The sequence below is a fragment of the Labrus mixtus genome, chromosome 20 (assembly GCF_963584025.1).
Source record: "Labrus mixtus chromosome 20, fLabMix1.1, whole genome shotgun sequence".
NCBI classification, from domain to species: Eukaryota; Metazoa; Chordata; class Actinopteri; order Labriformes; family Labridae; genus Labrus; species Labrus mixtus.
Window position 1 is genome coordinate 7,730,678 of NC_083631.1, and position 27,330 is coordinate 7,758,007.

General features: G+C 44.0%; 2 protein-coding genes across 8 annotated transcripts in view; one reads left to right on the plus strand and one right to left on the minus strand.

Annotated features, from left to right (window-relative positions):
• spag9a (sperm associated antigen 9a) lies at window positions 1-27,136 on the plus strand. 6 transcript variants are annotated; one of them, XM_061027078.1, is made up of 31 exons: window positions 1-513; window positions 5,546-5,666; window positions 8,709-8,779; window positions 8,886-8,974; window positions 9,157-9,307; window positions 11,366-11,449; window positions 12,481-12,616; window positions 13,209-13,302; window positions 13,470-13,591; window positions 13,998-14,009; window positions 14,755-14,812; window positions 14,974-15,126; window positions 15,760-15,811; window positions 15,932-16,062; window positions 16,334-16,390; window positions 17,806-17,970; window positions 18,266-18,395; window positions 19,342-19,431; window positions 19,525-19,632; window positions 19,749-19,932; window positions 20,041-20,256; window positions 20,488-20,698; window positions 20,931-21,047; window positions 21,165-21,245; window positions 21,329-21,396; window positions 22,041-22,192; window positions 22,288-22,459; window positions 22,748-22,861; window positions 24,486-24,662; window positions 25,027-25,164; window positions 25,370-27,136. In XM_061027078.1, exons 1-31 carry the CDS (start codon window positions 214-216, stop codon window positions 25,486-25,488), a joined length of 3,873 nt encoding a protein of 1,290 aa, XP_060883061.1. In that variant the 5' UTR covers window positions 1-213; the 3' UTR covers window positions 25,489-27,136. The 6 variants fall into 6 exon arrangements, with proteins under 6 accessions (XP_060883061.1, XP_060883059.1, XP_060883060.1 ...); XM_061027076.1 differs by lacking the exon at window positions 13,998-14,009 and adding an exon at window positions 14,457-14,471; XM_061027077.1 differs by lacking the exon at window positions 13,998-14,009 and adding an exon at window positions 14,457-14,471 and having other exon boundaries at window positions 22,044-22,192.
• The window catches only part of LOC132954521 (interferon-induced protein 44-like), a 158,302-nt gene that overhangs the window by 14,018 nt on the left and 116,954 nt on the right, over window positions 1-27,330 (minus strand). The gene's annotated exons all lie outside the window — the stretch shown is intronic.

Consider the following 27,330-nt stretch of genomic DNA (forward strand, 5'->3'; position numbering starts at 1 on the left):
ATGCACCATGGGACAAGTGAGGGGAAAAGAGGAAGATATCCACGTAGCCTGTCTTGCATGCATTGTAATAGTCCTGCCGTGTTTTATTCTCAATGTGTGCGGTCAATTGAAGGAACACTGCTTTCATTTAAGCGGGTAACGGTGTTCATAGTGGCGGGTGAGACGGAATAACCCGCGTTAGTCCTGTTAGCTGTGAGGCAGAGGACTAAAAAAATGGAGCTGGAAGACGGAGTTGTGTACCAGGACGACCCGGGGACATCAGCGATGATGTCTGAGCGGGTGTCGGGCCTGGCCAACTCCATCTACCGCGAGTTCGAGCGGCTCATCGGCAAATACGACGAGGACGTGGTGAAGGAGCTGATGCCGCTGGTCGTGGCCGTGCTGGAGAACCTGGACTCGGTGTTCGCGGAGAACCAGGAGCACGAAGTGGAGCTGGAGCTGCTGAAGGAGGACAACGAGCAGCTCATCACCCAGTACGAGCGGGAGAAAGCGCTGAGGAAACACGCAGAGGAGGTGAGTTGAATGGGACGGCCGCCAGCATCCTTTTTGTGGAAGAGGAGGAGGAGGAAGGAAGTCTGCCCTCAGGTGTTTCCCCCCTCCCCTCCATCCCTGTGCCGTGAATTAACCTACACACGTGTTCAGAGCTGCAGCCTCCTCCCGTGGAGCTCATTGAAGATGTAAACAAGGCAGTGCCATGGCTGCAATGCCCCCCCCCCCCTCTCTTTGTATTAGCTGTGTCTGATCAGTGTCTCCAAGGATGGGTGATTTGAATTATTGCCTATACAAATGCCTCTTTCTTATAAGCAAAACACACCCACCTCCTCCTTCAAATCACCTACAGTACACCACCAAAGCATCAGATACAGCTGGAGCCACGTCTGAGTGGAGAAACAGCAGGTGAAGTGACTCAGCATTTGGGGACATCACTGTAACACAAGTTTCAAGGAGATGTCATGAGGATTACAGGTTAGCTTGTGATAGTGACACTACAAAGCAATTTAGGTCAGCAGACACTCACACTGTCCTTTATGATGCTCATCATGTCACTGTTTATGTGATTTAACCTTCCAGACAGCAGGTCAGCATTGTGACCTTTAACCCTGCACAAAGCACTCTACCTTAGGGTTGTCACAATACAGGAATTATACATTTTTATACAATTAAAAAAAAATCTAACAGTATAGACGCCTGTTTTTGATGCCACTGCAACAAAAACAGATTTCTAGACACTGAAGATTTTGTGTTTTCTTTCATAAATACCTGTCGAACACGTCTTAACACACTTGAGCTTGTATATCTGCTTCTAATCTTCTGACTTCTCAAAGTGCTTTATGTCACACCTACACATTCACACTGATGGCAGAGGCTGCTTTGTAAAGTGTCCCTCAGTATTAACTAATCCCTTTCACACACATTGACATGCTGCCGACAGAGCAGCGGGAGCGACTTGGGGTTCAGTGTCTCGCTCGAGGACACTTTGGCATGTGACTACAGGATGACCATCTCAAAACCCCACCTCTCTACACTGTCAAAACTGCGCGAATGCATCAGCAACATTTTCTAATGCACGTGTGCAATCGATACAGTGTCGGCTCCTCTGGTCTTTGTCTGTTTGTACGAGACATAAAGCGTAATGTTTGCGTCTTCATGAGACACCAAAAGGAATTTGAGAAACGTCAGAGCATGCTGACCTATGAATTTAAATGGACCATCGCTTCTCTCTCTCTCTCTCTCTCTCTTACTCCAGCTGGAGGATACTTAAAAAAAAAAAAAAAAAAAAAAGACTGAAGATACCAAATATACTGCAGTACATTGGGTATATGAAACAGTCACATTCATGTAATTGTGAATAATGTTTAATAAGCTCTGTTTCATCAGCTTGTTTGACAGAATAAAAAGAATCATGATGTTTATGCAGAGATCATAGTTCATGACTTTAAAGTCTTTATATGTGATTTTTCACACTTAAATGTAATATAAATCAAGTATATCCTCTGAAAATAACTCTGTGAGTCATGACTGTCTACAATGAGTGTAACACCCGAGTCCCACTGTCTGTGATGTTTTCCGAGTTTTCCGAGTCCTATCTTCAGTTTGTTTACATCGCCCCGACGGCCGGCTGACTCCTCCCCTCACGTATAAAAGTTGTTTAATTGAGGGACTAGAGAAAAGAAGAATAACATACTGTACTCACTGCTTAACTGTGTTTCTAGATCACGCTCATTTCAGGTAAATGTACATGCAGTGTGAAGATACGAGCATAATAAAGATTGCTAGCATTAGCATGCTAACACAACAATGCAGCGCGAGTTGTTTTGGTTTCATGCTGGTGCTCAAGGTCACCAGATCTGTTGGATCAAAAAAATTGCATACAAAGCCTTTAAGCAGGGCTTCATAAATGATATAAATATGGTAAAGATGTAGAAATGTTTAGGAGGACTTATGGAATAGCTTTTTTCTTTAAAGATTCATTTTTGGGCATTTGGTGCCTTTATATGAGAGATAGGACAGTGGAGAGAGAGAGTAGGGAATGACATGCGGGAAAGGAGCCACAGGTCGGATTCGAACCCGGGCCGCCCGATTGGAGAACTACAGCCTCTGTACATGGGGCGCGCCCACTAACCACTGCATCACCGGCCCCATGCAAAAGTTTTTAAAGGCAGAGAAAGAGAAAAGGTCCGTATAAAAAGTAAAACGTTAGTATGAATAGTATTTCTTGATGGTTCCTCGTCGTTCCTCGTTTTAAGAGATCTTGTGTTTTGGCGGGATGTTGTGTGTGTGTGTGTGTGTGTGTGTGTGTGTGTGTAGACGTGTGAACCTGCTGCCTCCTGGCCCCGAGTGTGTTTGTATGAAGGCCGATGTGACTTGACTCAGACCTTCTGTCCCGGCTTGTTTCTTTAGACTCGGGGCATCAGGACAGCGTGGACGTGGGGCCCCCAGTGTGCTGCGGACATGTTGACCCCTCAGTGCTCACAGTGACAGTGAGGCGGTGTGACAGCCGGACACACAAACACATACACATTAAACACATTCATTACTACAGTGCTGTTTTAGGTATGAAAGCTCATTAAAACATCTGTTTGTGGGACAGTGTGGGGGGTGGGGTCTTTGTCCGCACCCTGAAGAGGACTGAGCAGGGCCGGTCAGAGAGGCATGCTATCACTTCCAGGTCATCTTTTGTCAGAAATGAGCAGAGAGGGAACGTCTCATGCTTTCTGTTTTCCTTTCTTTTTTCATGTCTTTGGTTTACATGACATGGTGTCACAGACTAACCCCCACTTTACTGAGAAGTCCAGGGTGTCATATTACCTTAAGGGGGGCGGCTTCCAGATCTGATTAAACGTCAGACTTCTCATGAGTTGTTTAGACCTTTTACTGGTTGGATTAACAACAATAAAACGGATACCATCATTTACCTCCCGCCCTCTATTGCAGCGTCGAGTGTAGAATGTAATATGAAAAGATAGAAACAACATAGAACAGCAGGAATCACTTCTGATATCGATGAGTGTGTGAAAGTTATTGATTTTAGTCTCAGGTATCATGGCAGCTGTTCGGATCAATGATTTGTCATTTTGGCCTTTTCCAGTTTCTCAAATAGTTCAAAACCTGCTGTACATGAATATGGGACTGTTGATGTTTCCTTTAGCATTACTCCATGGTTCCAGGTCACACTTAGACTTCTTGTCGTTTTTAATTTTCTCAAGTTATTCTCGATTGCTTTCTCAATAAAACGTCTGGGGCCAACAGTGGAACGTGCTCATCACGTCCATCTTCCCAGAGTGCAGAGTGACTTCAAAAAAATGATAAACAGCTCGGCATCAGCAAAGACCAGCGCATGTTCACGTTAGAGAGGAGGACACATTTCAGTTTGGGGCATTTTGTTTTAAAAATGATGTCAAGAATAAAATGGTCATCTCATTTTTCAGATGAATTTTCTCTTGATTGAGAAAGTCCTGCTCTTATCAACATTTTTGTTTGATGATTAGGCCAGAGCTGAATGAAAACTATGTAAGCCGATTCAAATCTGCAGCAAACATAAATAATCAGATGAAAAAGATGAATCTGTTCATGTCTTCAAAACAGTATGCTTCAGCTCTGAACATTTCAAAGACTGCCACATCACAGTAACGTGAGACTCCTGCGCCCAGAGGAGGGACGGTAGCCACATCAGGGCCTTGGCTTACTCATCTGGACAGGATGTGGATGCCGACGCAAACATCACACACACACACACACACACACACACACACACCAAGTAGGAAACTGGGAGGACCCAGAGCTTCCGGATGAACCATTAAGTTGGACCACTAAGTCACATCCTGTCCCTCAAGTCCTGATTCAGAAAAAAAGTTGTTCTTTGACAATGATACAGTGTAGTCTGAGCTGTTTAGTTACACACTGTGTGTGACGAGCTGTAACTGAAGTAAGAGTCATCATATATGAACTAATTATAAGGCTCATAAAATAACTCCGATACGGTAACATCATTGACTTTTTGTTTTTTGTCAATCCCCAAACAAAAAAGAAATTGCACTAATTATTGAATTTCATCGTTATGGCGATGTGAGCATTTGCAGTAAACACATCCCAAAAGTCTGAAGGACAGAGCCGCAGCACGCTCACAAGCTCACTGTCAACACAGAATAGCATAGAACTAAACTGTATAGATCGGCCCCATAGAACCGCCCATTCGACCCATATCTGACACTAGCTTCAGCTTTGTGAATCTCCAGATGGAGGCCTGGGTAAAATGCTTTCAAACAATTGTGATGCAGTCAGGTGACGTTCAAGCGTGCAGCTAACCTCTGAAAAAAAAAAGAAGCTTTTTAGATCCATTTCGGATTCGGGACAGACTTGTTGAAAAACATCAGATAGACGTAGACACTTTGAATATAAACTTTTAATTGATCACACTGATCACTGATTGTGATGTGGATTAATGTAATCACACTGTGCATATTTCTCTCGTATCGCGGCATGCGAGAATGCACAGCAAAGGATGGGCAATGTTCTTGGAACAGTTAAGCATTATGATAATCTCACTCTTCAGCACAACATATTGATACATTTAGTGTTTCCCCTACCATCCAACATCACCTCCCACCTCCCCAAAAGAAAGACACAAGATTCTTAACAAATGTTATTTATGTGAACTTGTGTTGCAGAGCATGCACATCTCCCCCCCTCAAGGTTTTTTTGGGTCTTTATTGGACAGGACAGCTGAAGAGAGACAGGAAATGTTGGGAGGAGAGAGGGGGGGTGATGTGATGCTGCAAAGAGGCCGAGGTCGGATTCAAACCCACGGCTACTGCAATGAGGACTACAGCCTCTGTACATGGGGCGCACAACATAACCGCTAGGCCATCTGCACCTCAGCATGAACATCTTTAAAGTCTTTAATCTCATTGTTTCCTCCCTTTTATTTACAACAGAAAACCCAGATGGAGGATCTTATTTTATTTCTAATCTTTGCTATTTACTACAAATAATGACCATTGAGTCTGAGCACGTTCTGTCTTTGTGTCTTTGTGTCACGGAGCAGAAGTTCATCGAGTTTGAGGACACTCATGAGCAGGACAAGAAGGACCTGCAGAACCATCTGGACCGGATGGAGTCTCACTCCAGACAACTGGAGCTGAAGATCAGGAACTCCGCAGACCAGAGTAAGAAACATTAACACACACACACATTGTTTCACCTCGTCGTCCTCGTCCCAGTCTCTTCTCTGCAGTGTGGCGCAGGGAACATCCTGTCACTGATGTGTGAACGTACTTACTGTTTGTTCCAGTGTGTTTTTCTATTCATCAGTCGGTTTCCATATACATGTTAATCTTCTTCTCTGTTTTTAACTCGTCTCTGTCGGCGTGCACACACACACTTAAACACTCACACTTGTTCTCCCTCTTTGCGGGGTAACAGTAATGGGATTATAGGATTTCTGTTAGTCCCATCCTCCTAATGCGACAGTGCATTACCGCTCATTTCATCGCTGGATTAGGGGAGGGGACGTGTGCTGGTTGGCTCTCACTGTCTGTCTTGTTGGAAATTCCCACAGTATGGCTGGTCCAGTATCCAGCCGCAAAGCAACATAGCTGGTTTTCAAATGAGTCATGTGTTCACACAAAGCTGCTCACATGAATTTCTTCCTCATGTTGAGCGTCTACAAAGCAAACACCAGCAGCCAGTTTCATTTCTCAGATTTAAATCATGTCTTTTTTTTCTCTCAAACTTTCTTAAGAAGCACCTTTTATATGTGGGGAAGTGGAGCACATGATGCTACCGGTCATTTGATTCCACTAAACATCTCCCATTAAACGATCACACTCCCAGTAAATAGTCAATCATTCATGACTGTATTTTACAGCAGCAGCAGGGATGAGACATGTGGGACAGAATCCAGAGCTACTGCTGAGTTTAAAGAGCCACTGACGCCACATCAGTGTAGCTCTGATTCTTCATCTGCTTTGGTCTTTTCTTTATTTTCTATTTCTACAATTCTACAATTCACTTAGCAGACGCTTTTATCCAAAGCAATGAACATCATAGAGTTAGAACAACACAAGCAAGGATCTAGAGAGGAGGAGACAACGTCAGGAAGTGTAAACAAACAGCTTTAAGTCTGATTGGAGATACAGGAGCTGACAGGAAGTGACCAAGAGGTGCTGACAGGAAGTGACCAAGAGGTACTGACAGGAAGTGACCAGAGGAGCTGACAGGGAGTGACCAAGAGGTGCTGACAGGAAGTGACCAAGAGGAGCTGACAGGAAGTGACCAAGAGGAGCTGACAGGAAGTGACCAAGAGGAGCTGACAGGAAGTTACCAAGAGGTGCTGACAGGAAGTGACCAGAGGAGCTGACAGGAAGTGACAAGAGGCATAGCACATCATCAACAGCTCTTCTTTAGAGTTCTATTCAGCATCAAAACCATCCTGTAATCGCCATTATCACACAAACCATCATTAATACCATTAAGGTCGTCATCTCGGTGTTCATAAAGAGCTGGGTCTTTATCTTTTACTTAAAGGTGCAAAGAGACTCTGCAGATCGAATGGAGTTTGGAAGTTGATCTTGAATAACCTCTCTCTTCCAAGTTAATAATCGGAACAGACTCACATCCACGAGTCAAAATGCCGTGACCTCAGCATGTTAGGCCGCATGTTGTCAGACATAAAGCATCCAGCAGTGTGATGGTGGACACTTATTCAGAGACTCACATCTCACCCTCTTGGCTTCCCAGCAGATTCATCACATTTTATTAAATGGTTCTTAAACAGCTCTCGCCCACATCAGAGGAATAACAGTTATTTCTCAGTCTTTGTTAAATAACATGTTAAGAGTGGATATAACTGGATAAGGTGTTAACTATTAAAACAACCGGTATCATGGCCTTGGTATGTTATACACACCAGCTCCTCCTCCAACACACAGGAGGGATTACTGCAGACGTCAGCTGCCTCCCCTGTCTTCACTGCATTACACGTCTCAATGAATTTGATGACTCATGATAGAAGAATAAAAATTTGGAGTCAATGTCCAAACACTCCCAGCTGCTGAGACGTCATCATAAAGCATGCAGACGCTGCAGCTGCTGTGGTGGAGAGTATCCAGGCTTATGCAGCGAGTCTGTCTTTGGCTGCAACTTAGACCGAACCTGACGCACTAATACAGGATTACGTGTTTTTGTCACTTTGTAACAACAGTGAAATCTATCTGAGTGGGATAAGCCGCTCTGCTAAGTCCCCCGTGCCTGCATGGAGCGGCACAATGATGAAATTTCGATGCACACTCATTTATGTGCAACGTAAAGGAAAGGTTCAACATCATTTGAGATCTTGAGTGGAGAGTGAGATGAAGATAAATCCCACTGTTGTGTTTATAGAGTGAAACATGTGAAGACACCACCAGCAGCAGCTAGTTAGCTTAGCGTAATGACTTTAAACACAGTCAAACCAGCAACGTTAAAGATAGCAATTTTCCACATGTACACACGTTTGATTTTATTTGTTTTATATGCCTAAAAATGAACGTATAATTTTTTCTAAAAGTGCAGGAGGAGGGTATTTTCTTTGTGGGCTCTGAGGAGGTATCCTAGTGTTGTAGTCTTAGTCTCAAGATCACTGTTTGAAGGTCTCGGAATCGAAAGCCTATTTACTCAGTCTTGTCTCAGACTGGGCGGACTCAGGATTTTAAATCAATACCGGATTAGAGGTTGTGATTAGAAGGAAATGATGATGATTGCTCTGTGATATTTATGGTCTTGGTCTTGTCTCTGTCTCACCCTGCCTTGGTCTTGATCTTGACTGCAACACCAGGGTATCCAGGTTAGGTTTATGTAACAACAAAGAATGAGGTGTTAATAACTGATCTTTAAAACTTGCTGTTTCAACATATTTCCTGTCCGTATTCTTAGCTAAGCTAACCAGCTGCTCGAGGAAGCTTAATAGCGACCATACAAACATGAGAATGGTATTAAGGGTTAGGGTTAGAAAACCCAAACTATTGTGTCTTAATAAAGAACTCTTTGTAGCCCCTTTGCTTCAGAGGCGTTATTTTATTAAGAAAGATGTCGTGGTCTCCTGCTTTTATTTTGTTATCCTTGTTCCTACTGAAAAAAATATCAAACATGGTTTTAATACTAAATGTGATGCATGTACTGGACATTGTGAAGTGTCCGCCTTACACTGAACACGGTTGTTTGTGCTTTAGTCGGCAGGTTAGAAGAACGTGAGCTGGAGCTGAAGAAGGAATATAACTCCCTCCACCAGAGACACACAGAGGTGAGGAGGAGAGGAGAGGAGGGGTGGGGGAGAGAAGACGTTGTAATTATTATTAACAACTTTCATGACACGTTTTCTCTCTGTGTTGTTTGTTCGACTTCTGCAGATGATTCATAATTACATGGAGCATGTAGAGAGGATCAAACTGCAGCAGATCAGTGAGACCTCGGAGTCGAGCGCAGTCGGCCGCGTCAGGTAAGACCGCATGCACAATGTGTTTGTTTGTCCTTAAAGACGGGACGGATCAACGATGAGTGTTCCCCTCATCAGGACAGTTGAATGTCTCCACAGTTAGTCATGTGAGGATGACTCTGCTGGTCTGACAGACTGTGGGAGTCTGTCTGTCATTAAACTCGTCATCATCTTTGATCTTCTAGGAGAGAGCGTCCTCTTTCTCTGGGAGTCTTCCCAGCGTCTGCTGGTACGTCTCTGCTAACCCCGGACCCCCAGGTCAGATCGGAGACCCTGGGCACAGAGGGCTGGAGGTTCAACGACTCAGCGCAGCCGCGATCCAACACCAGTCTCAAGGTTAGTGTGTGCGGACGGCATCTATATGTGAACTTTAAATGGTGGACAAACAAATCTTTTATTGTGAAACTTCTTCAGAGAATGAACTCATGTTCTGGTTCTGATCTACAGGTTTAAACTAAATCAAGTGTCAGGACGGTAGGGAGACAGATTTGTATTGGTCTGAAACATTGCATGTCCAGTCTCAGAGCCTGTTCAGTTGAGTCTGAAATGTTCTGATCTTAAATGAATAAGGAGTATAGTGCAGCCCATGTGCAGTATTCAGACCACATTTTCATTGCTCTAAATGATCGGATACCTAACTATTCACCTCTTAATGAACAATCAGTGTTTTAGTTATATTTCAACTGTGCACAGACAAAAAAAATCCATTAAATGTAAACCATAATGTGAGCTCTATAATCCCTCGTCCTGGACGTGTTTCCAGCTGTGTCGGCCGTGCTTGAAGACGGTAGGATGTTTGGCTTCGGATCCGGTTAAAAATAGAGCTCCTTTGATAAGCTCAGGCGAGCAGGCACATCTTAGCAGGCATCTGACAAGGCCACCTCTGTTTCCAGACATCCTCCTCTTTATCCATTGATGAATATGCAAACTTGTTTTTTTTTGTTTCCGCTGTGGCAGCAGTCAGAGGAGATCATCAAATGCATCACATGAATATTCATGAAAGCAGCGACATTCTATTTAAAGCAGGGGAGAGGATTGTGATTATTATATTCTGTGTACTTTCAGGAGTCTAAATGCACATTAAGACGACAAGTGATTCTAAAAACAGTGCTTCTCTCTCTGTTCGTCTTTGAGATATTATTGGTACGGGGGTGTTATTTGTATCTGTGGCGGTTAAGGACCTGCAGGGTGACGATGTTAATTCATCCCACTGCTGCCTTTTTGTTTCAAACTGGGGCATCAGCTCGGTGGAGCGATGCATGATGGGAGTGATGCCGCTGTATGGCCGGCAGCCAGTCACTGAGGGGGAAGAAGGCTGGCTGAATGTGATTGGTTCTTATGTAATCAGTGCTACAGGACAGTTATTGTTGAGGCCGGCCAAGTGGAGTCTGTGGACTTACACTGAGACATGATATTTATTTATGGGAGTGGGCGGAGCTTCAAGTGATGACAGGTTAATGATGTGCAGCATGCCAAACATGATCTAATATCCATCTACGATATGAGTCATAAGCAAGACCATCTCATCGCCTTAAGATCTGGCTTAATTATATTTTCTGATTCGTTGCTTCCTGCTTCATTTAAATGGACCAATAGAAGAGATGTCACTTAAAGGGGCGCTTACTGTTTTATACTTTAAAGGAAGTCGTAAACATCAGGGGCTGGAGATTTAAAGATTCAAAATGAAAACAAATCTGAGATCATTTAGTTCCAAAGACGTGAACCACCTGTCAGACCCCCGTATCGATTCAGTTTAAGTCACAGAGCTGAATTTATCCGCACACTGTCGAAATTACACAAACACATTTCCGATGTTTTTGTGCAACGTCGACCGTGTGCAGCTGTTAAGACCTCAAGCTACCTCAGCCTGCTTGGTTTTGAGCACACTACTGAGGAGGCCGGCCCCAGAGGACCTGAGGGGTCTGGGTGCCTCATACGGTGTGAGGTGGTCCGAGAGGTATTTCGAGGCGAGACCATTAAGCGATTTAAAAAAACAGGTACCGGTAACAGGATTTAAAAATGGTATCCTTTGGTACACAGTGAAACTGAAGATAGCGTTCAGTTTAATATCACAAAAAAAAAGAACTAAGAAGCTTGATCTGAGGAGATTTGTTTAAAAAATGAGACAAACTATACGGTGGTTATCTAAGCAGTTATTCATTGTACGCTTGTTGAAGTGTGACAGCTACATCTTTATTTTGACAAGTTATGAAGTGAACACTTTAAAAGAGCCACACGTCAACACTCTGATGTAAACAGCTGTCTACATGACTTCACTACTACTACTGTCCTTTTTCTCACTCACTCCCAGACATTCACACTTTGTCTGCATTTCTGCTGAACCGCTTCTGCACATGTGAGCTTCATTCTTACTCTCCCCCCCTCCCCCCAAAGGACTTTGTCGACCCCCCAAAGGGAAGGGAGAGTAAGAGTGCGCAGGACTCTTCTTGGGGGAATTCACTGGCAGACGACTGCAAGGTAGTTGGACGACATGCCGGCAGCGGCGGTGGCACGCCTGCACCGGCTGCAAGCTGCTCAGTGTTTGTGTTTGCGTAGTCTCCTTCACTATGCTGTTTCATCTTTTCAAAAAGCCTCGCCGCTCACATTTATTTCAAGCTTCACTTCATAGACCACCTGTGGTACGTCATGCTACATGCAACCATGACCTGTGCAAACTGCAGAGGCTGGATTTGGATCATTTAAAATGTGCACAACAATAAAGTGTGTCAGGGGTTGAAACGGTGAAATATCAAACCTTCAATTCAATAACAGCATGGTTGCATCTGGCCTCTGATTAGTTTTTTTTTTCTTTTTGTTTCTGCTTTGTACTTTTAGTTTGTTCACACTAACATAGAATAATTTCTTTGAATCCTGTTCTGTAGTCAAGTAACAGTTCATCGTTACCCAGTCTCTGTTTTTTCGTTTTTGTTGTGTTGTGCTGTTTTGTGAACCAGCTGTAAATGGCAGCTTCCATGTTTCATTTCAGCGCCCCCCCCCCCCCCCCCCCCCCCCCCCGCAGTCTGTGTAGCTTTGTGTGGACCTCCTTGTCAGACTCGTTGTCGCTCTGTGTTGCTAACCTCATCCCTGTCCACAGCCTAGTTCAGTGTCTCCTTTGTGTGTTAGTTTGAAGTATCTCATTGTCCATATGTGATGTTTTTTTAAGTTCTTATTTCACAGAGAAATAAAAAACACCATGTAGCTTAGTTTTTCAGATTGTTTAATGGACGATACTCTCGCTCTAAACATTACAAGAGCAGAGAGACATTGGACTGTAGTGTCTCCTGTTAAACTGCATGTGTAGCTGAAGTAGTAAAACCATTATGTTTGTGATTACTGTGTTCATCATGTTAACCTGTCGCATCCTGAACAGTGTGCTTTTTTTTGTTGTTGTTGTTGTTGTTGTTGTTGTTGTGTCACCTTTTTGTTTGGGACCCTGGTTTAATTGAAGTCTGCCTTGTCTCTAAAAACTCTGGAAGTTTAGGCTGTGATCGAGCTTCTTGTGATTACAGGATGAGCTGTCAGACTTCACCGGCTCCAAGTCGGTCACGCCCATGTCCACCGCAGCCTCGGACATGGAGAGGGAAGATGGGACCACTAAGAGCACCGAGGTGCAGGCTGCACCGGGGACCAGATCCATATCAGTGGGTACGGTCACACCTCATGACACTAAGATTTTTTTTCATCCAGTAGTTGTTTTGGATGCTTTGTCTTTATTGAGCCGCGTTCCCTCCAAGCGGGTCTGGTTTGGTTCAGTAATCCCTGATCTGGCTTGCACTTCCACAGCCAGCCGTACCCTTATTTGGTAAGAGGAGTGTAAGCCAGATGGAGATAGCCTCGTCAGCTATGTAATAGTGTGACATCATAGCAGCCCAACACATTGTAGCCCGCTATTAATTAAATTCAACGAAGAAGAAGAACGGGACGCAGTAAACAAAAGGGACCCTTTAGGGTCAGATCGGTAACCTTGGCACCCCAACAGAAGGGTACCAAAAAAGTAGGACGGTACCTATCCCTATTTTGGTACCCTTCCCAACTTCTGACGGTGGAAACGCCAATAAATGTGTCCCGAACTGAACTGGAACGCTTGGTGGAAACGGGGCTGTGTTGTGCAAAAAATGTATGGAGCTGAATTTTGCCATTCAGCTCTTATAGTTCAGAGGTTTAATATCAGGAAATGATTTCAAAACCATCTGAATCCACATGCAGTCTCTTTCCTTTTCTTACTTGAACTTCACAGGTTTGCCTGAAAATGAGGACAGCTCAGATGTGCAGGATATTATTGAGTCCACCCCTGAGCTGGACATGGATCTCATCGGATACAAGCCCTGCAGGTAGCTCATAGAACTACTGTTCACTTTCACCAGGAAGCATTACATCAACAGTTACAGGGCTGCACAATTTCATTGTTAATGCAAAAATGAGCCTTGGCATTAAAGAGAGGGTGCACAGTCTGAATTTATCCCAATCAATAAAAAGTTATTGTATGCTCTCTCTCTAGTACCCCCACTAAAGGCATCGAGAACATGGCATTTGACCGCAACACAGACTCTCTGTTTGAAGAGCTGTCGTCTGCAGGCACGGGGCTCATCGGGGACGTGGATGAAGGAGCCGACCTCCTGGGTGAGCAACAACCTTTATCTGGACTGTAGCACTGAAGTGTGTAGATGAAGGTGCAGTAAATATGTTGTTGGAATAGTCTAAATGCCAAAGCCCCCTGACGTGTTTTTTGAGTTTTTAAATTGAACTTCACAATAACCCTGACATATTTCTGACATCTTTAATCGTTGCTTTCTCGGGTTTTAGAAATCCTTGTGAGGCTGCTTAACTGAAGCTAAACTAGCTGTTGGTGTGTTGATAGCTCCAGTTTTAAATGTGTTGTTTCTCCTCCTCACCTGCTGTTTCCTGCGACGCTGCACACCTTGCTTTGGTCCAGCTGTTGTTGTACGCACTGTTAGCCATCTACCCATGTTAACATCACCTCTCTCTCTCCCGTGTCTCATCCTCTGCCTTTTGTCCATAATCCCAGTGGAGTACTCTGGTGTGTATGACCTCAAAACCTTTTTCTTAGATCTCCTCTCATTAGTCACTCTCTGCCATGCTTGCCTTCATTGTGGCTCATAGCTTCTTCTTCTTCATCATCACGTTTGACAGAAGTTGACTCATGACTTTGACAATGCATGAATGATGGAGTTCGATGCTTTCCCTTTGTTTGCCTAACGGTTCTTTTTACAGCTTATTTTTTGCCCCTCGATTTCCCTGTTTTCCTCTTTGTACTGCTGCCGTTGTTGTTGTTTTTGTTGTATCTTTCTAGCTTTAGAAACAAAACAAACATCTTTTGCTTGTGGAGTCAGCAGCTACAGGTTCAGCTCTGGCTCCTTCATCGTTTTGGTCATTCCACTGTCTCAAACTATATCCCATCTCTCTCTCTCTCTCTCTCTCTCTTCCTTGTTCTTTCCGCCTGACTTGGATTGCATGGTTTTCTCAGACCTTAGTTTGATTGGTAAGACCCCACCCACTCTCTCCATCCTTCTCCTGTCAGTCATGTGACCTCGTGCTGTGGGGTTGTGTGTTGTGGTAGTTTCCTGTGCTGTGAAAACCTGCAGTAGCAAATATCTCAGTAGGACATGTTTCCCATCCTCTGTAGTGCCTTGTTAGATTTTCCAGTAGCAATAATGATCATCTACAGTGTTGCATCCTAATCCGTAGTTTTTATGTCGTCATTTGCTGTCAGATTGGGTTTTTTTTAGTGATGAAACTCTAATTCTGTCATCGCTTCTGTTCAGGAATGGGCAAGGAAGTTGAAAATCTCATTCAGGAGAATTCACAGCTGCTTGAGACAAAGTGAGTTCACACAGTAACTTTAGATTTTTGATACCAACCACTTCATATCACGTTGTATGCTAAAGTGTCACCTCTCTCTCTCTCTCTCTCTCTCTCTCTCTCTCTCTCTCTCTCTCTCTCTCTCTCTCTCTCTCTCTCTCTCTCTCTCTCTCTCTCTGCAGGAATGCTCTGAACGTGGTGAACAAAGACCTGATACTGAAGGTGGACGAGTTGACATGTGAGAAGGAGATGCTGCAGGGCGAGCTCGACGCCGTGCTGCAGGCCAAGACCAAGCTGGAGGACAAGAACAGAGAGGTGGAGGAGGAGCTGAAAAAGTAAGACAACAGATGGACTTCAGAGCAGATTGCACTGATCGGCTGCAGCTGTATATGCTCATTCAGAGGAACAGCCTGCAAATATAGAAACAATGCATATTGAAAAAGCATACACAAAATACCCAAACAAATGTAAGGACGGAAAAGTGCTGCAAATAAATATAAGCATTGGAAAGTGGAGCATGCATGCATTTGCAGCGTGCTTGCTTTTAGTGTTTTCTGTTTTCTGCAGCACATTTTTCATGGTCAGCTAGTAACATTTTTTTGTTTTGTTTAGTGTTTTGAGATTTGCATTGTTTCTGAATTTGCAGCCTGTTGGCCCATGTCTGTCACAAAAAAAGGAAAAGAAAGAAAACAGATCATAGTTGTACGTGTTGTATTTTCCCCAGAAGCACAGCATTAAAGACAGCATATTGAAAACAAGACTGTAGAGGGGGCCGCTCTTTATGTTTCTCTCTTTTTGTTAAAAGCCAATCGTTTGTTTCTATTCTCCCTGGTACAGTATTATTATTATTATTAATATCTTCTTTCCATCGTCTGCCACCGTAGTTTATTACTTCTCAGAAAGGATACAATGACAACTGTGCATTAGGACATGAAGTCTTACATGTGTATTTTGTTTGTGTCTTTCAGAGTGCGGCTGGAAATAGAAGAAGTGAAACAGAAAAGTAAAGATGAAGAAGATGTGAGTTTCTTCGGTGATCGTGTTTCAGGCGGCAGACATTAGTTTGAAAACATGCGTCTTCTAACTGTCGTATATCTGCGGTCTCGTATTGTGGGGCTAAACTGTTCTCTGCTCCCACAGAGTGATGTCCCTACGGCTCAGAGGAAGCGCTTCACCAGAGTGGAGATGGCCCGAGTGCTGATGGAGAGGAACCAGTACAAAGAGAGGCTGATGGAGCTCCAGGAAGCTGTGCGGTGGACGGAGATGATCCGGTAAGACTGCTGATGTAAACATGTGATCACACTTCAAACACAGGTTTATATAAGATTCTCTTATCTGTCGCCATGACAGTTTTTAACTGGTTAAAAATGATGCAATGAGCAGCTTACATGAGGATAACTTTTCTGACCGCTCAGCCCATGCAACATCGGTTAAGCCTAAATCGGCCACAATAACTTCTCAATGTTTAAAAAATTAACATAAATTTGTGACATCCATTGTGACATCATCATGTACTTTGTTGTCCCCTGTCCTCTTCTTTAGGGCCTCAAGAGAAAACCCAACACTCACAGAGAAGAAGAAATCCAGCATCTGGCAGTTGTGAGTCCTCTCCAAATACGGTTGACCTTTTGACCTTTTAGTACTTTTGTCACAGGGTTTAAGATCTCACAGCCTGTCGAGGTCAGTGCAAATACTCCCAGTTGAAATCTCTTTCAAACACTTTTTCTCTCATCTTCTCCGGGATGTGCTTTTGAATTGGCAGCATTAGGTAAAGATGGTTTAATAAAGCTTCTCCCAGCCAAACCTCCTCTCTCCTTCTCTCCCTCCATGGACGCAGAGCGGCTCCTCCATCACACACAGATCCCACTTTGATGTGTCTGTCTCCGTAATCTCTGTTCTCTGCGTGCGGTGCATCAGTTCTTTTCTTTATCACAAACTGCTCAGACATGACTCTCCTTCTGCCCCCGGGTTTCCCCGTCTCCTGCCTGCTGTGTGCATTTTCATGTGTCCTCCTCAAGTCTGCTCACAGCTCAGAGGGAGCTCACGAGGGGCCGCGTCCCCCCCCAGCAGGCTGACTACATGTACACGATCTGTATGAAATGATATGTTGTCTTTGTGTTAATGAAAATGTTCAAACTGAAAGAGTTGGTGAGCTAGTGCCCCGTTTGAATCAGTCAGTGATGAGAAATCAAAGCAAGAGGACGTTTATGCAGAAGCATCGGAGTATTTAAAGAATTTTAACTGGACAGCGATGTTTCCCATCTTCTCTGCATGAGGGGTTTATTTTACCATCAGCCCAGGGGAAACCAGCCATAGCTCAAAAGTGAGACTCTCCTTCCTCACTCCACAATGATTTATTTACAATAAACACTAAACCAAGTCATCTTCAGGGAGAGCGCCGGCAAAATAATAAACAGAACATCTAAGTGTTAAACCGAACTACCTCAAATCAAGAAAATAAAATACAGTCATCAAGAGGGAAAAACAGGAGAAAAGATGAAGCCAAAGAAAAGGCTCCTCTCCCCTACGACATACTGAGGACTGAACAACATAAACAATCTCATTTTAACAAACACAATAATCGTCTCTCGTTGGAGGTGAGGAAGAAGGAGCGTTCAGCTTTCCGCAGCTCTCTTTTCAAATCGTCAGTGTTTCCCCAATCACCTGCAACACAGAAATATCAACATATTTGTTATCATTAATGATCCATTAATTTACATCTGCTCATTTTATAACACGCTGCCAGAAACCATTTACAAGACCGCCGAGCTAAAGCGGACTTTCATGATACGGTTTGAAGACGGGGAAAAAATACTTAAAAAGTCATAGTGTCCTGGTTACTGTTGACAGAGCAGCTCAGCTCCCAGCATGCTTTGTGTCACTGTAAAATAAGTGTTGGTGATCTGGTTGGTTGGTGACCCCCCCCCCCCTCCCCCTCTCTCCTTGCTTTTTCCCTGCACTCCTGTCTGCTCTGTTTTTTCCCTTCTGGCTTTCTGTAACTTCACCACCTGCAGCTTCAGCAGACTGTTTAGCTCCTCCTCCAGTTCCCACACCATCAAGAAGGTGGACTCCCAGTCCAACGTGAAGTACAACTCCCCGGGCAGCCTGGTGAAGAGGAGCAGCACCTTCTCCCAGTTCCCCACGGAGAAGTCCAAGACCTTCGACTTCCTCAATGAAGAGTGAGTGAAACAATGATTAGTGGTTCCTGCCTTGACACATGACGTGTTAATGGACACTCAGAAAAGATACCAAATGTATGCAAGGCTAAAACGTTAACCAGGACGTTCAGTGTTAGGGTTGAAGTGTTTGGATGTTGATTTATTTATTTACATTTTACAAAACAGAACAGTTATCTCAGTGCGGCATATTTAAGTTTGATTTCTGTCCCGCCTCTTTCTAAACATTTGAAGCGTTCCTTCTGTAATAACTCTGTGAGCTGATCACATGTCTCTCACTTTGCTCTCCCCCCTGCAGAAAGGATCAGTGCAGCTCACCGTCTCGTAAGGAGCAGAAGAGAGCTCAGTACAGACAGGTGAAGGCTCACATGCAGAAGGAGGACGGACGAGTCACTGCACACGGCTGGAGCCTGCCCAGCAAGTACAAGGTCAGATATCACGGCCTGGGTAGGATCTAATGGACCACCAGTGATTAGTTTAGTTCAGCTAACTTTGCCACACAGTTAAAAAAACAACAAAAAAAACATTGAAGTAGATTGTCCACTAGAGGGAACCAAAGATCATTAAAACAGAAAAATATTATTGTACGCGTGACAATTTGTAAAATGGAAATTAAAGTGACAGAAAATATTATAATTTTCTCCTCTGCACGTCTCACTAGCCCTCTTCAGACTGCCGTTTCAAGCCGTGATATATTTACGCCCCTGTGATGTTTCACCTTCAATCTGAATGTTGCAGAGCTGTAAGGGGGGGACGTAGTAATCCCCCCTCTGTACGGTCTTCAGAGGCAGTAACAGAGTTGTTTCAGCTGAGCCTTGGGGGAGTCCAACGCTGTGTGTGTGTGTGTGTGTGTGTGTGTGTGTACATGTCTGCCTGTGTGTTTATGTGGAGCTCCCGCTGTTGCCGGGCCTCCTTAACGCGATAACGCAATGTGAACTCACAGACTGGGACTCCGATATTCCGCTGCTGCCGAGTCAATATGAATGTTCAAAGACGTGATGACACTTTAATGCATGTCAACTCTACATAAACATCCTCACTATTGAAAAAGTTTGTGGGACTACATTTCCCATAATGCTTCTGGGGATGCAAAGTCCTTTGCGGACATGTAACTTAAAAAAAGCATAGCGTCCAAATGTTTTATTTTTTTCTGAATTATACTTTCCACTGTTTGTAATTATTATTTATTTTCTGTCGTTTTTTTTTTTATGTTCACCTTTTTCTTATGTTACATGTTTGGAGTAAACAAATCAAATCAAAACAGGAAATGCTAACTTTGTTACTTTTTTACTGAGGAAAACCTAAAATATTTCACTCAATTGGAGACGTTATCTTTGTTAAAGCTCATTTGCATGTGCTGGTTGTCTCAAACAGGTGGCCAATGGTGGACAGGTGGAGAACAAAATGAACTTACCTGTGCCCGTATACCTGAGACCTCTGGAGCAGAAAGATGCTTCTATGAAGGTAAAGAAGTCTACAACTTCAAAACACTTAGATACGATGGGCATGTGATGAACTTAAGATCATTTTATAACATGCTGTCCGTCTGTTCTCCAGCTGTGGTGTGCTGCAGGAGTCAACATGTCTGGGGGCAGAACTTCAGAGCTCAGTAAACAGACCAAGGGTTCTCAGAGCAGCCTGGACCAGTTGGAGCAGGAGAGTAAGGTAAGAGAACGTTTAAAATGATGTAACGATTAAACACACGATGAAACCCAGTGAATACAAAGGTCTCCAGACTTTTGATTTAAATTCTTCTGCCTGATTTTCATGTTTACCTGCAGGAGGAGAAAGGTGAGCAGGAGAAGGAGCTGGTCCTGCAGGATGAGATCTCCAGCAGGGTGTGGGTCTGCACCAGCACACACTCCTCCACCAAGGTGATGGTGCTGGACGCCAGTCAGCCCTCGGACATCCTGGACAGCTTCTACGCCTGTAACACCCACGTGGTCTGCATTGCCAGTGTGCCCGGTACCCTGAGCGATCGCTTTGTTTGGATTTCTTTCTCATCTTTACCTCATCATTTCTTTTTAGTCTTAACAGCGCTGGATTTTATGACTTTTTTTTGTTTTCTTCCAGGTGTGCTGGAGACGGATTATCCCGCAGGTGAGGAGGTACCCCAAGACTTGGAGGCCAGTCAAGGTGACGGGGTGTCTCTGGCTGGCAGTGTGGCCAGTGTGGGCTCAACAGGCAGCGATGGTGCGCTGGCAGCAGAGGGGACCACCGCCATCCCCCAGACCGCCTCCCCACGTGTCAGTGCTCATCCGGCTGAGCACTGCGGCATCTCCGGCTCAGGTAGATGTCTGCTGAGAACATATTTGATTAAGACTTTCTTTGATTTGATTTCCCAATTGGCTTCATAATGAAAGTGAGCCTGTGTGTGAACTTCTCTATGCTCGGATAGATACAGGACAAAGTCAATCTTACCTTTTCACTGGAAAGACATTAAACTATGTTAAACTTCAGTTTGTTAGGCAGGAACACTTGTCTGTATCAGTAATCCCCTGTGGTCTGCCATGCACACAGTGGAGCTCTCCAGAGAGACCAGTCCGGCAGAAGACGGCATTCCTCCAGCAGAGGAGGCGACAGAGGCGACGGAGGCCAACGCCGGTGTGGGCGAAGAAGGAGAGGAGGACCAGGCAGCGGATCCAAACCAGCCGGGGATCTACACCGAGCATGTGTTCACCGACCCGCTGGGGGTGGGACCCACCGACCCCTCACCTGCTGACACACAGAGGTGAGTGTGGGATTTATTTACTAAAAGCAAATATGCAAAAAGGCTAGTTTCAAATCATAGGTCTTAAACTTAAAACAGGGTTTATAAAATATTGGGGAAAGAAATTTCAAATGCATTTTAATGGATACTTTGAAAGATGAATTTACTGCAATAAAAGTGTAAAAAAAAAAAAAAAAAATTGTTGACTCTTCTCTAAAAATGAATCATGCTGTCTTCTCTTTCTGTGGTCCAGGGGCTCTGGGCAGGACGGCGTCACCTCCCTGCCAGAGGACTCGGACCTCTCAGACGGGGAGGTCATGAGGATGAGCAGCGCCCTCCCCACCATGTGGCTGGGAGCTCAGAACGGATGGTGTGTAATACAAACAGACACTAGAGGGCGCTGTTTGCATGTTTATGATTCAGTCAGTCATGATGTGAAATCGTCTTGTGATTTAACGTCTCACCTCTTGGTATCTTCCTCTTTAAGTCTGTACGTTCACTCGTCTGTGGCTCGATGGAGAAAGTGTCTGCACGCCATCAAGCTGAAAGACTCCATCCTCAGCATAGTGTGAGTATGAAGTCATTATCTAGTACAACAACACACACACATTCATCTCTCACTACAGTAACATGCTCTTCTTCTCACTACAGGCATGTCAAAGGGAGAGTCTTGGTCGCTCTGGCTGACGGGACGTTGGCAATCTTTCACAGAAGCGTCGGTAAGTGTTCACGTTTAATCTTTGAGGAATTCAGTTACTGATGGTTATTGTTATTTACATATAAAAGTAGTATAATAATTATACACACTTTTATTCAGCAGTGTTCATACAGGTGAAGACGTGCAGTGTGTGTGCGAACAATAAAACTATTAGAAGCTGTGAAAAGAAAGGAATGCATGACAAGCAGAACATCGCAAAGATGAGAATTAGTGTTGGAGTACCTGAAACCGGTCTTGGTCTCAGTCTCGTCTCAGAATCAAAAGCATTGTTACTCGGTCTTGTCTCGACCTCAGACTAGGCGGACTCAGGATTTTAAATCAAGACCACCGCTGACAGGATGTTTTTCCATGTCAGTGCTGTGATTAGAAGGAATAACACCTCTTTCTAAAAGGAGAAATCAATTCAAAGGTTTATAAACAGCAAAGTATTATTAATGCAGAGCTTCCTAAACCAGTAAGAGGAACAGGACTATCCCATTTAAATGCTTTATTATATAAGTGAAAGAAAGCTGCTCTGGTAACCGTGGTTTTTGTAGGAGGTCAGTTTGAGTCCAGGATAATAATCATTTATGTTTCCCCTTTTTTTAATTTATTTATTGGCTCAATAAGAATCATTCTCATGCTCGTTCTCTCCTTGTTTTCAAGCAGACGGTCAGTGGGATTTAACAAATTACCACCTGTTGGATCTGGGTCGGCCTCACCACTCAATCCGCTGTATGACGGTCGTCCACGACAAGGTGTGGTGCGGCTACAGGAACAAGATCTACGTCATCCAGCCGAAGGCCATGAGGATAGAGGTACGGCTCTCTCACTACTTTCATTCATAAATAAAAACAACCTGTAACCAAACGTTTGATTCAACGGTACTCTGAATGTTTGTCCGTCCGAGCAGAAGTCGTTTGACGCTCACCCTCGTAAGGAGAGTCAGGTCCGGCAGCTGGCCTGGGTCGGGGACGGGATCTGGGTGTCAATCCGCCTAGATTCAACTCTACGCTTGTTTCACGCTCACACCTACCAGCACCTTCAGGACGTGGACATCGAACCCTACGTCAGCAAGATGTTAGGTACACACTCTTCTCTTTAATCCTCGTCTCTTCCTTTACCTCATTGGACCAGGACGTTGTTTTTTACTCACTCTTTGATGAGAATGAATCTCTGACTTTGTGTGTGAAAGCTTTTAAATTAACATAAATACAAGGTTTAAGGTGAATAGCTTGGCTCTAGTTTTTTTTTCTCATTCTCTGTATATTTCAGATACCCGTCTAATTAAGGTAGAAACTAATTTATTCGATCTTCTTAGTCGAAATGTCACCGAGTGTGTGTTCTGTGTGTGTTCTGTGTGTGTGCTGCAGGTACGGGTAAACTGGGCTTCTCCTTCGTGAGGATCACAGCTCTGGTGGTGTCCTGCAGCCGCCTGTGGGTGGGGACAGGAAATGGTGTCATCATCTCCATCCCGCTGTCTGAAGGTAAGCCGCACTCTGAGGCTCTTTTTTTAACAATTCTACAATTCACTTAGCAGACGCTTTTTATCCAAAGCGACGTACATCAGAGAGCAAGTACAACACAAGCGAGGATCTAGAGAGGAGGAGAAAACGTCAGGAAGTGAAAACAAACAGCTTTAAGTCCGATTGGACACACGGGTGCTGACAGGAAGTGACCAAGAGGTGCTGACAGGAAGTGACCAGAGGCAGAGCACAACATCGACAGCTGTGCTTTAGAGTTCTAATCAGCATCAGAACCATCATCATCATTAAGTTAGTAGGTATTCATAAAGAGCTGGGTCTTTAGCTTTTTCTTAAAGGTGCAGAGGGACTCTGCAGATCGAATGGAGTTTGGTAGTTCATTCCACCACCGGGGGGCGACAGAGGAGAAGAGTCTAGTCTGTTGTGAAGGTTGGATCAGACGCCTTTCATTGGCAGAGCGTAGTGGGCGGGAGGGAGTGTAGACCTGGATCAGAGAGTTAAAGTAAGGAGGAGCCGTTTTTGTCGCTGTTTTGTAAGCGGGTAGCAGAGTTTGGAATCTGATGCGAGCCAGCGTAAGGAGATGAACAGCGGAGTGAAGTGCTCTTTTGAGGACGTTAAAGACGAGTCGTGCTGCTGCGTTTTGGAACATCTGCAGTGGTTTGATAGAACATGTAGGATGACCTGCCAGTAGAGAGTTGCATTATTTCCAGGGTGAAAGAATGAATTGATGTACATCAGTGTTGTTTTCTACTTTCATTTGAGACTGAAGGACTCGCTCTGATGATTTTACACTTTTCTTTTTACACTGTTACAGGAACATCACATGTGTTTTTAAGTTGGAAATGATTGTGGTTTGATAATGGTAATGCTAACGTGGTTTTTTTCTGTTTTCCATCTTTGTGCTAAACTAAGCTAGGCTAGGCTAGGCTAACCCTCTGGTGGAGCCGTCTTCTCATTAGCGGTACAGACACGAGGCTGGTATTGATCATTCAATCCTCTCCTGGCTGCATCTCGCCTCTCACTTTATCCATGTCCCAGATTTCTCTTGAGGCAGCTTCAGACAATACAAAGCAAACTACCAGGTGGATGAAAGACAACTGCGTTTCCATGGATACATGTCTCACAGTCACAGCGTAGCTCTCACATTACAGTTTGTCAGGTTCACACCACACAGCTGGTACCAGGCGAAATGAGGAGTTCTGCTTTCTGACTAAATCGTTGTTTTTTTCTCTTCCCGTTATGTCTCCATGTTCTTCCTCTCTGCATGTTGTTGTTTTCTCTGCAGGGGAAGAAGCTTCTTGTGTCTCACAAAGAATAAACTGATAAATCTGTTGTGAGTCCTCGGCTGTCTGTGTTAGAGACTGTGAAGGCCACCTCTGCTTATAATCCTGTTTTATCAAGTCTCCTTGAGGGAAATTATGTTCCAACCATAAGTGCAACTATGCTTCAATATGAGTGTCCTCAATGAGCGATCAACAACAAACTGCCAGGAAACATTTTCTGCTTTAACCTGTTTTCATAAACTGGGACCAGTGCACACTCCTTATTCTGTCATCGGCGTTTTTTTTAATCATTTTAGCTCACAAGTCGAGTTTTCATAATGATCGATTTCTTCCTGATCCTTCAGCCAACAAGACGACGGGAACTGTGCCAACCTGGCCCGGCAGTGCTGTGCGGGTTTACACTGACGACGGTTCAGACTGTGCCATGCCAGGCAGCTCCGTGCCGTACTGCTCCATGGCCCACGCCCAGCTGTGTTTCCATGGACACCGGGACGCTGTCAAGTTCTTTGTCACCGTTCCAGGTAAGTGACGATGGTGGACAAACTGATCAATCAAACGGTTTGAAATGTTGCAAAAATATCAACTGGAAAAAAGCAGAAAACTGTTTCATCTTCTTAATAGAGATGAATTCCTGTTATGGTCTTTTTTTTATTTAAACTTAAATAAAATCTGCATTTCATTTTGATGCATTTTGTGAATGATTTGACTCGTATAGTTAAACTGAAATATCAGATGAAATCATAATTCATTCATTTTTTTGGGGTCAATTAAGAAAGATTATAGCAGCTTCTTCCTGATCACAGCTTCACCAAATCTTTCTCATCCCTGTTGACGTAATTGTTTTTGACTCATTTGTTTTTTATTTATTTATATTTTTTATCACAGGTCAGGCGATGCCCCCTCCAGGCAGCGCAGACTCGGGCTCAGACGATCCTCCGTCTGAATCCTCCGACACGGCGACGTCCGAGCCTAAGACATACCTGGTGATGAGTGGAGGGGAAGGTTACATTGACTTTAGAATGGGTGAGTATAAGAAGCACTGTTTTCTCTTAGTCAAGGAGAGATGCATCGATCAGCTGATTTATCATCAAGGGGGAAAAAATCAATAACCAACTACTTTAATAATCCATGAATCATGTTGCTGTGTCCAAATGGAGACAGTTTAGTTTTGGGGGCTGCTGGTTGGACAAAAAGAAGATGTGATTGATCCGGTGTCTTGTTCCTGCAGGTGACGAAGGCGGGGAGTTGGACGGTTTATCGGAGCCCTCAGCCAACCAGCAGTCAGCTCCCACCAAGGCTGAGCAGAGCCACCTCATCGTCTGGCAGGTCACGACCTCTCATGACTGAAAAAAAAAACAAAAAAAACCCACAGACTCTCAACGCCAGGGCCCGCCCACCAAACCCCCCCTGCATGCCCTCCTCTGAGTTTTTAATTTCTTATTACCGATGGTTCTTAACGCCTGAGTAGTACCACTAATTTGTAAACATTATTTTTAGTTCATGTTTTGTACAGTTTATTCTTCATGAATCAGAAAAATAGGCAAAGTGAGGTTGATGTTGACTTTGAAGAATCCGTCCGAGCATCCAGGCGTTCCCGTCTGCGGAGGGATGCATGGAGGTGAAGCTGGTGCACGCAGGGAGAATGGAGACCGAAGGTGTAAGTTTGTTCAGGGGAACGTGTAGACGCTGTAGGAAAATGAATTTGGTGTGAAGGATCAAAGGGAGACGAGTTTTGAAGCATTGAACAAGGAGCAGGAAGTATATTTTTTATCAAACTTTCTGAACCACATGTCTGTTAGTGTGTGAGCGTCGGGTGTGTGTCGCTGAAATCTCCAACATGTTTAGCAGTTTTATTATCAGGTTGTTAAGATATCATGCCTACAATTCAAAATGTAGTCAAAGTGTTTGGAGGTTGATCACTCTACTGTTTAGTCTGACGAATCAGAAGTCAACGAGACGAGCTTTCTTTCTGCAAAAGCAGGAGGATGAAACTTTGCTTCTGAGGGTCGTAACTATAGCGACTGACTCCGGGGCTCAGTATGCCACAAGATCTAGTTTAGTGATGTGAGTAAAGCCCGAGCAGTCTGGGTACTTAAAGGCTTCCAGTTTACTGTACTGAACTGTAGGTTAGCTTTAGCCTGCATGGAGGAATCCTGTATGTTTGTCCAAGTCTGTGTGTGTGTGTGTGTGTGTGTGTGTGCGCCTACTCGGGCGTTTCCAAGCTAAACCCCGTCGTCTGGTGTGTGAGGACAACCTGCCTGTGCCACCATCGTGGTGCTTCCTCTTTGCTTCAGCTCATTGGCACTTTAAATTTTTTTGAAGCGCACCGGTGGAAATGTAGAATACACTACTGCTCACTAATTTTCATGAAGGGAACAAAATATGCAAAGATTTCTTAGCGATCAGTCGTCCCGGTAACCAAAGGAGGAGGAGAAACTGAATTCCTTTGTTTTATATTTGAAACATCTTTTGAGTCGTATCATTTTAAAGACATGTAGGTGCGTTGTCAGGGTTTCATCCTAATTTGGAAAAAAGAGTTTAAAAAAGGGAATCTGGATTAGGAAAAAAAAAAATCTTTTAATGTTGCAGTGTTTTAAGAGTCCGTCCTTGTTTCTGCATCATTCCTCATTTGTGGTTTCAAACATACAGAGACCCGAAATGAAACTGTTGTTCCCTTTTTTTGGAGTGTTTTGTATTCATATGTGAGACACGTCGATGAAGTCATGACTGTAACATGATACCAATAATCAGACCGTGTTTTCATTTGTTTTTATATCCGACTACTTCAGTCCATTTCAAAAAGCAGTCACTTTTTATTGTGTTTTTTTTTTTTTTTTTTGACCATTCCAGTATTTATTTCTGATGTTATGGAGCCGATTTTTGGTTCAGAATGTAACTTTCTACAAGAACAAAAAAAATATAACAGGAGGCTACTGTAAAGGAAAATAGTCACTGCGTTGACATGATTGTTAATGAAATAAAGAAATTCATGTCATCTTGTTGGAACTTTTTAACAAACCATGAACTCAAAGTGTGCAGCGATAACACCTCCATGTACTAAGCTATGCATGTTTGTCTAAAGAGAGTACTGCTTTGTGTTCGGCTCAGTCTCTGTGTGTGTGTGCGCCGCCGTTTTGGGTGGGGTGTGTTTGTGTGTACATGTGGAAGCAGGACACATTAGTTTGTGTG

Excerpts from the sequence above, each read along its gene's own strand:
- spag9a (XM_061027076.1), top strand. The coding sequence starts at position 214 with ATGGAGCTGGAAGACGGAGTTGTGTACCAGGACGACCCGGGGACATCA. Across the intron at positions 5,667-8,708 it reads CAGGAACTCCGCAGACCAGA|TCGGCAGGTTAGAAGAACGT; the intron begins GTAAGAAACATT and ends TTTGTGCTTTAG. Across the intron at positions 16,063-16,333 it reads CGGTGGACGGAGATGATCCG|GGCCTCAAGAGAAAACCCAA; the intron begins GTAAGACTGCTG and ends CCTCTTCTTTAG.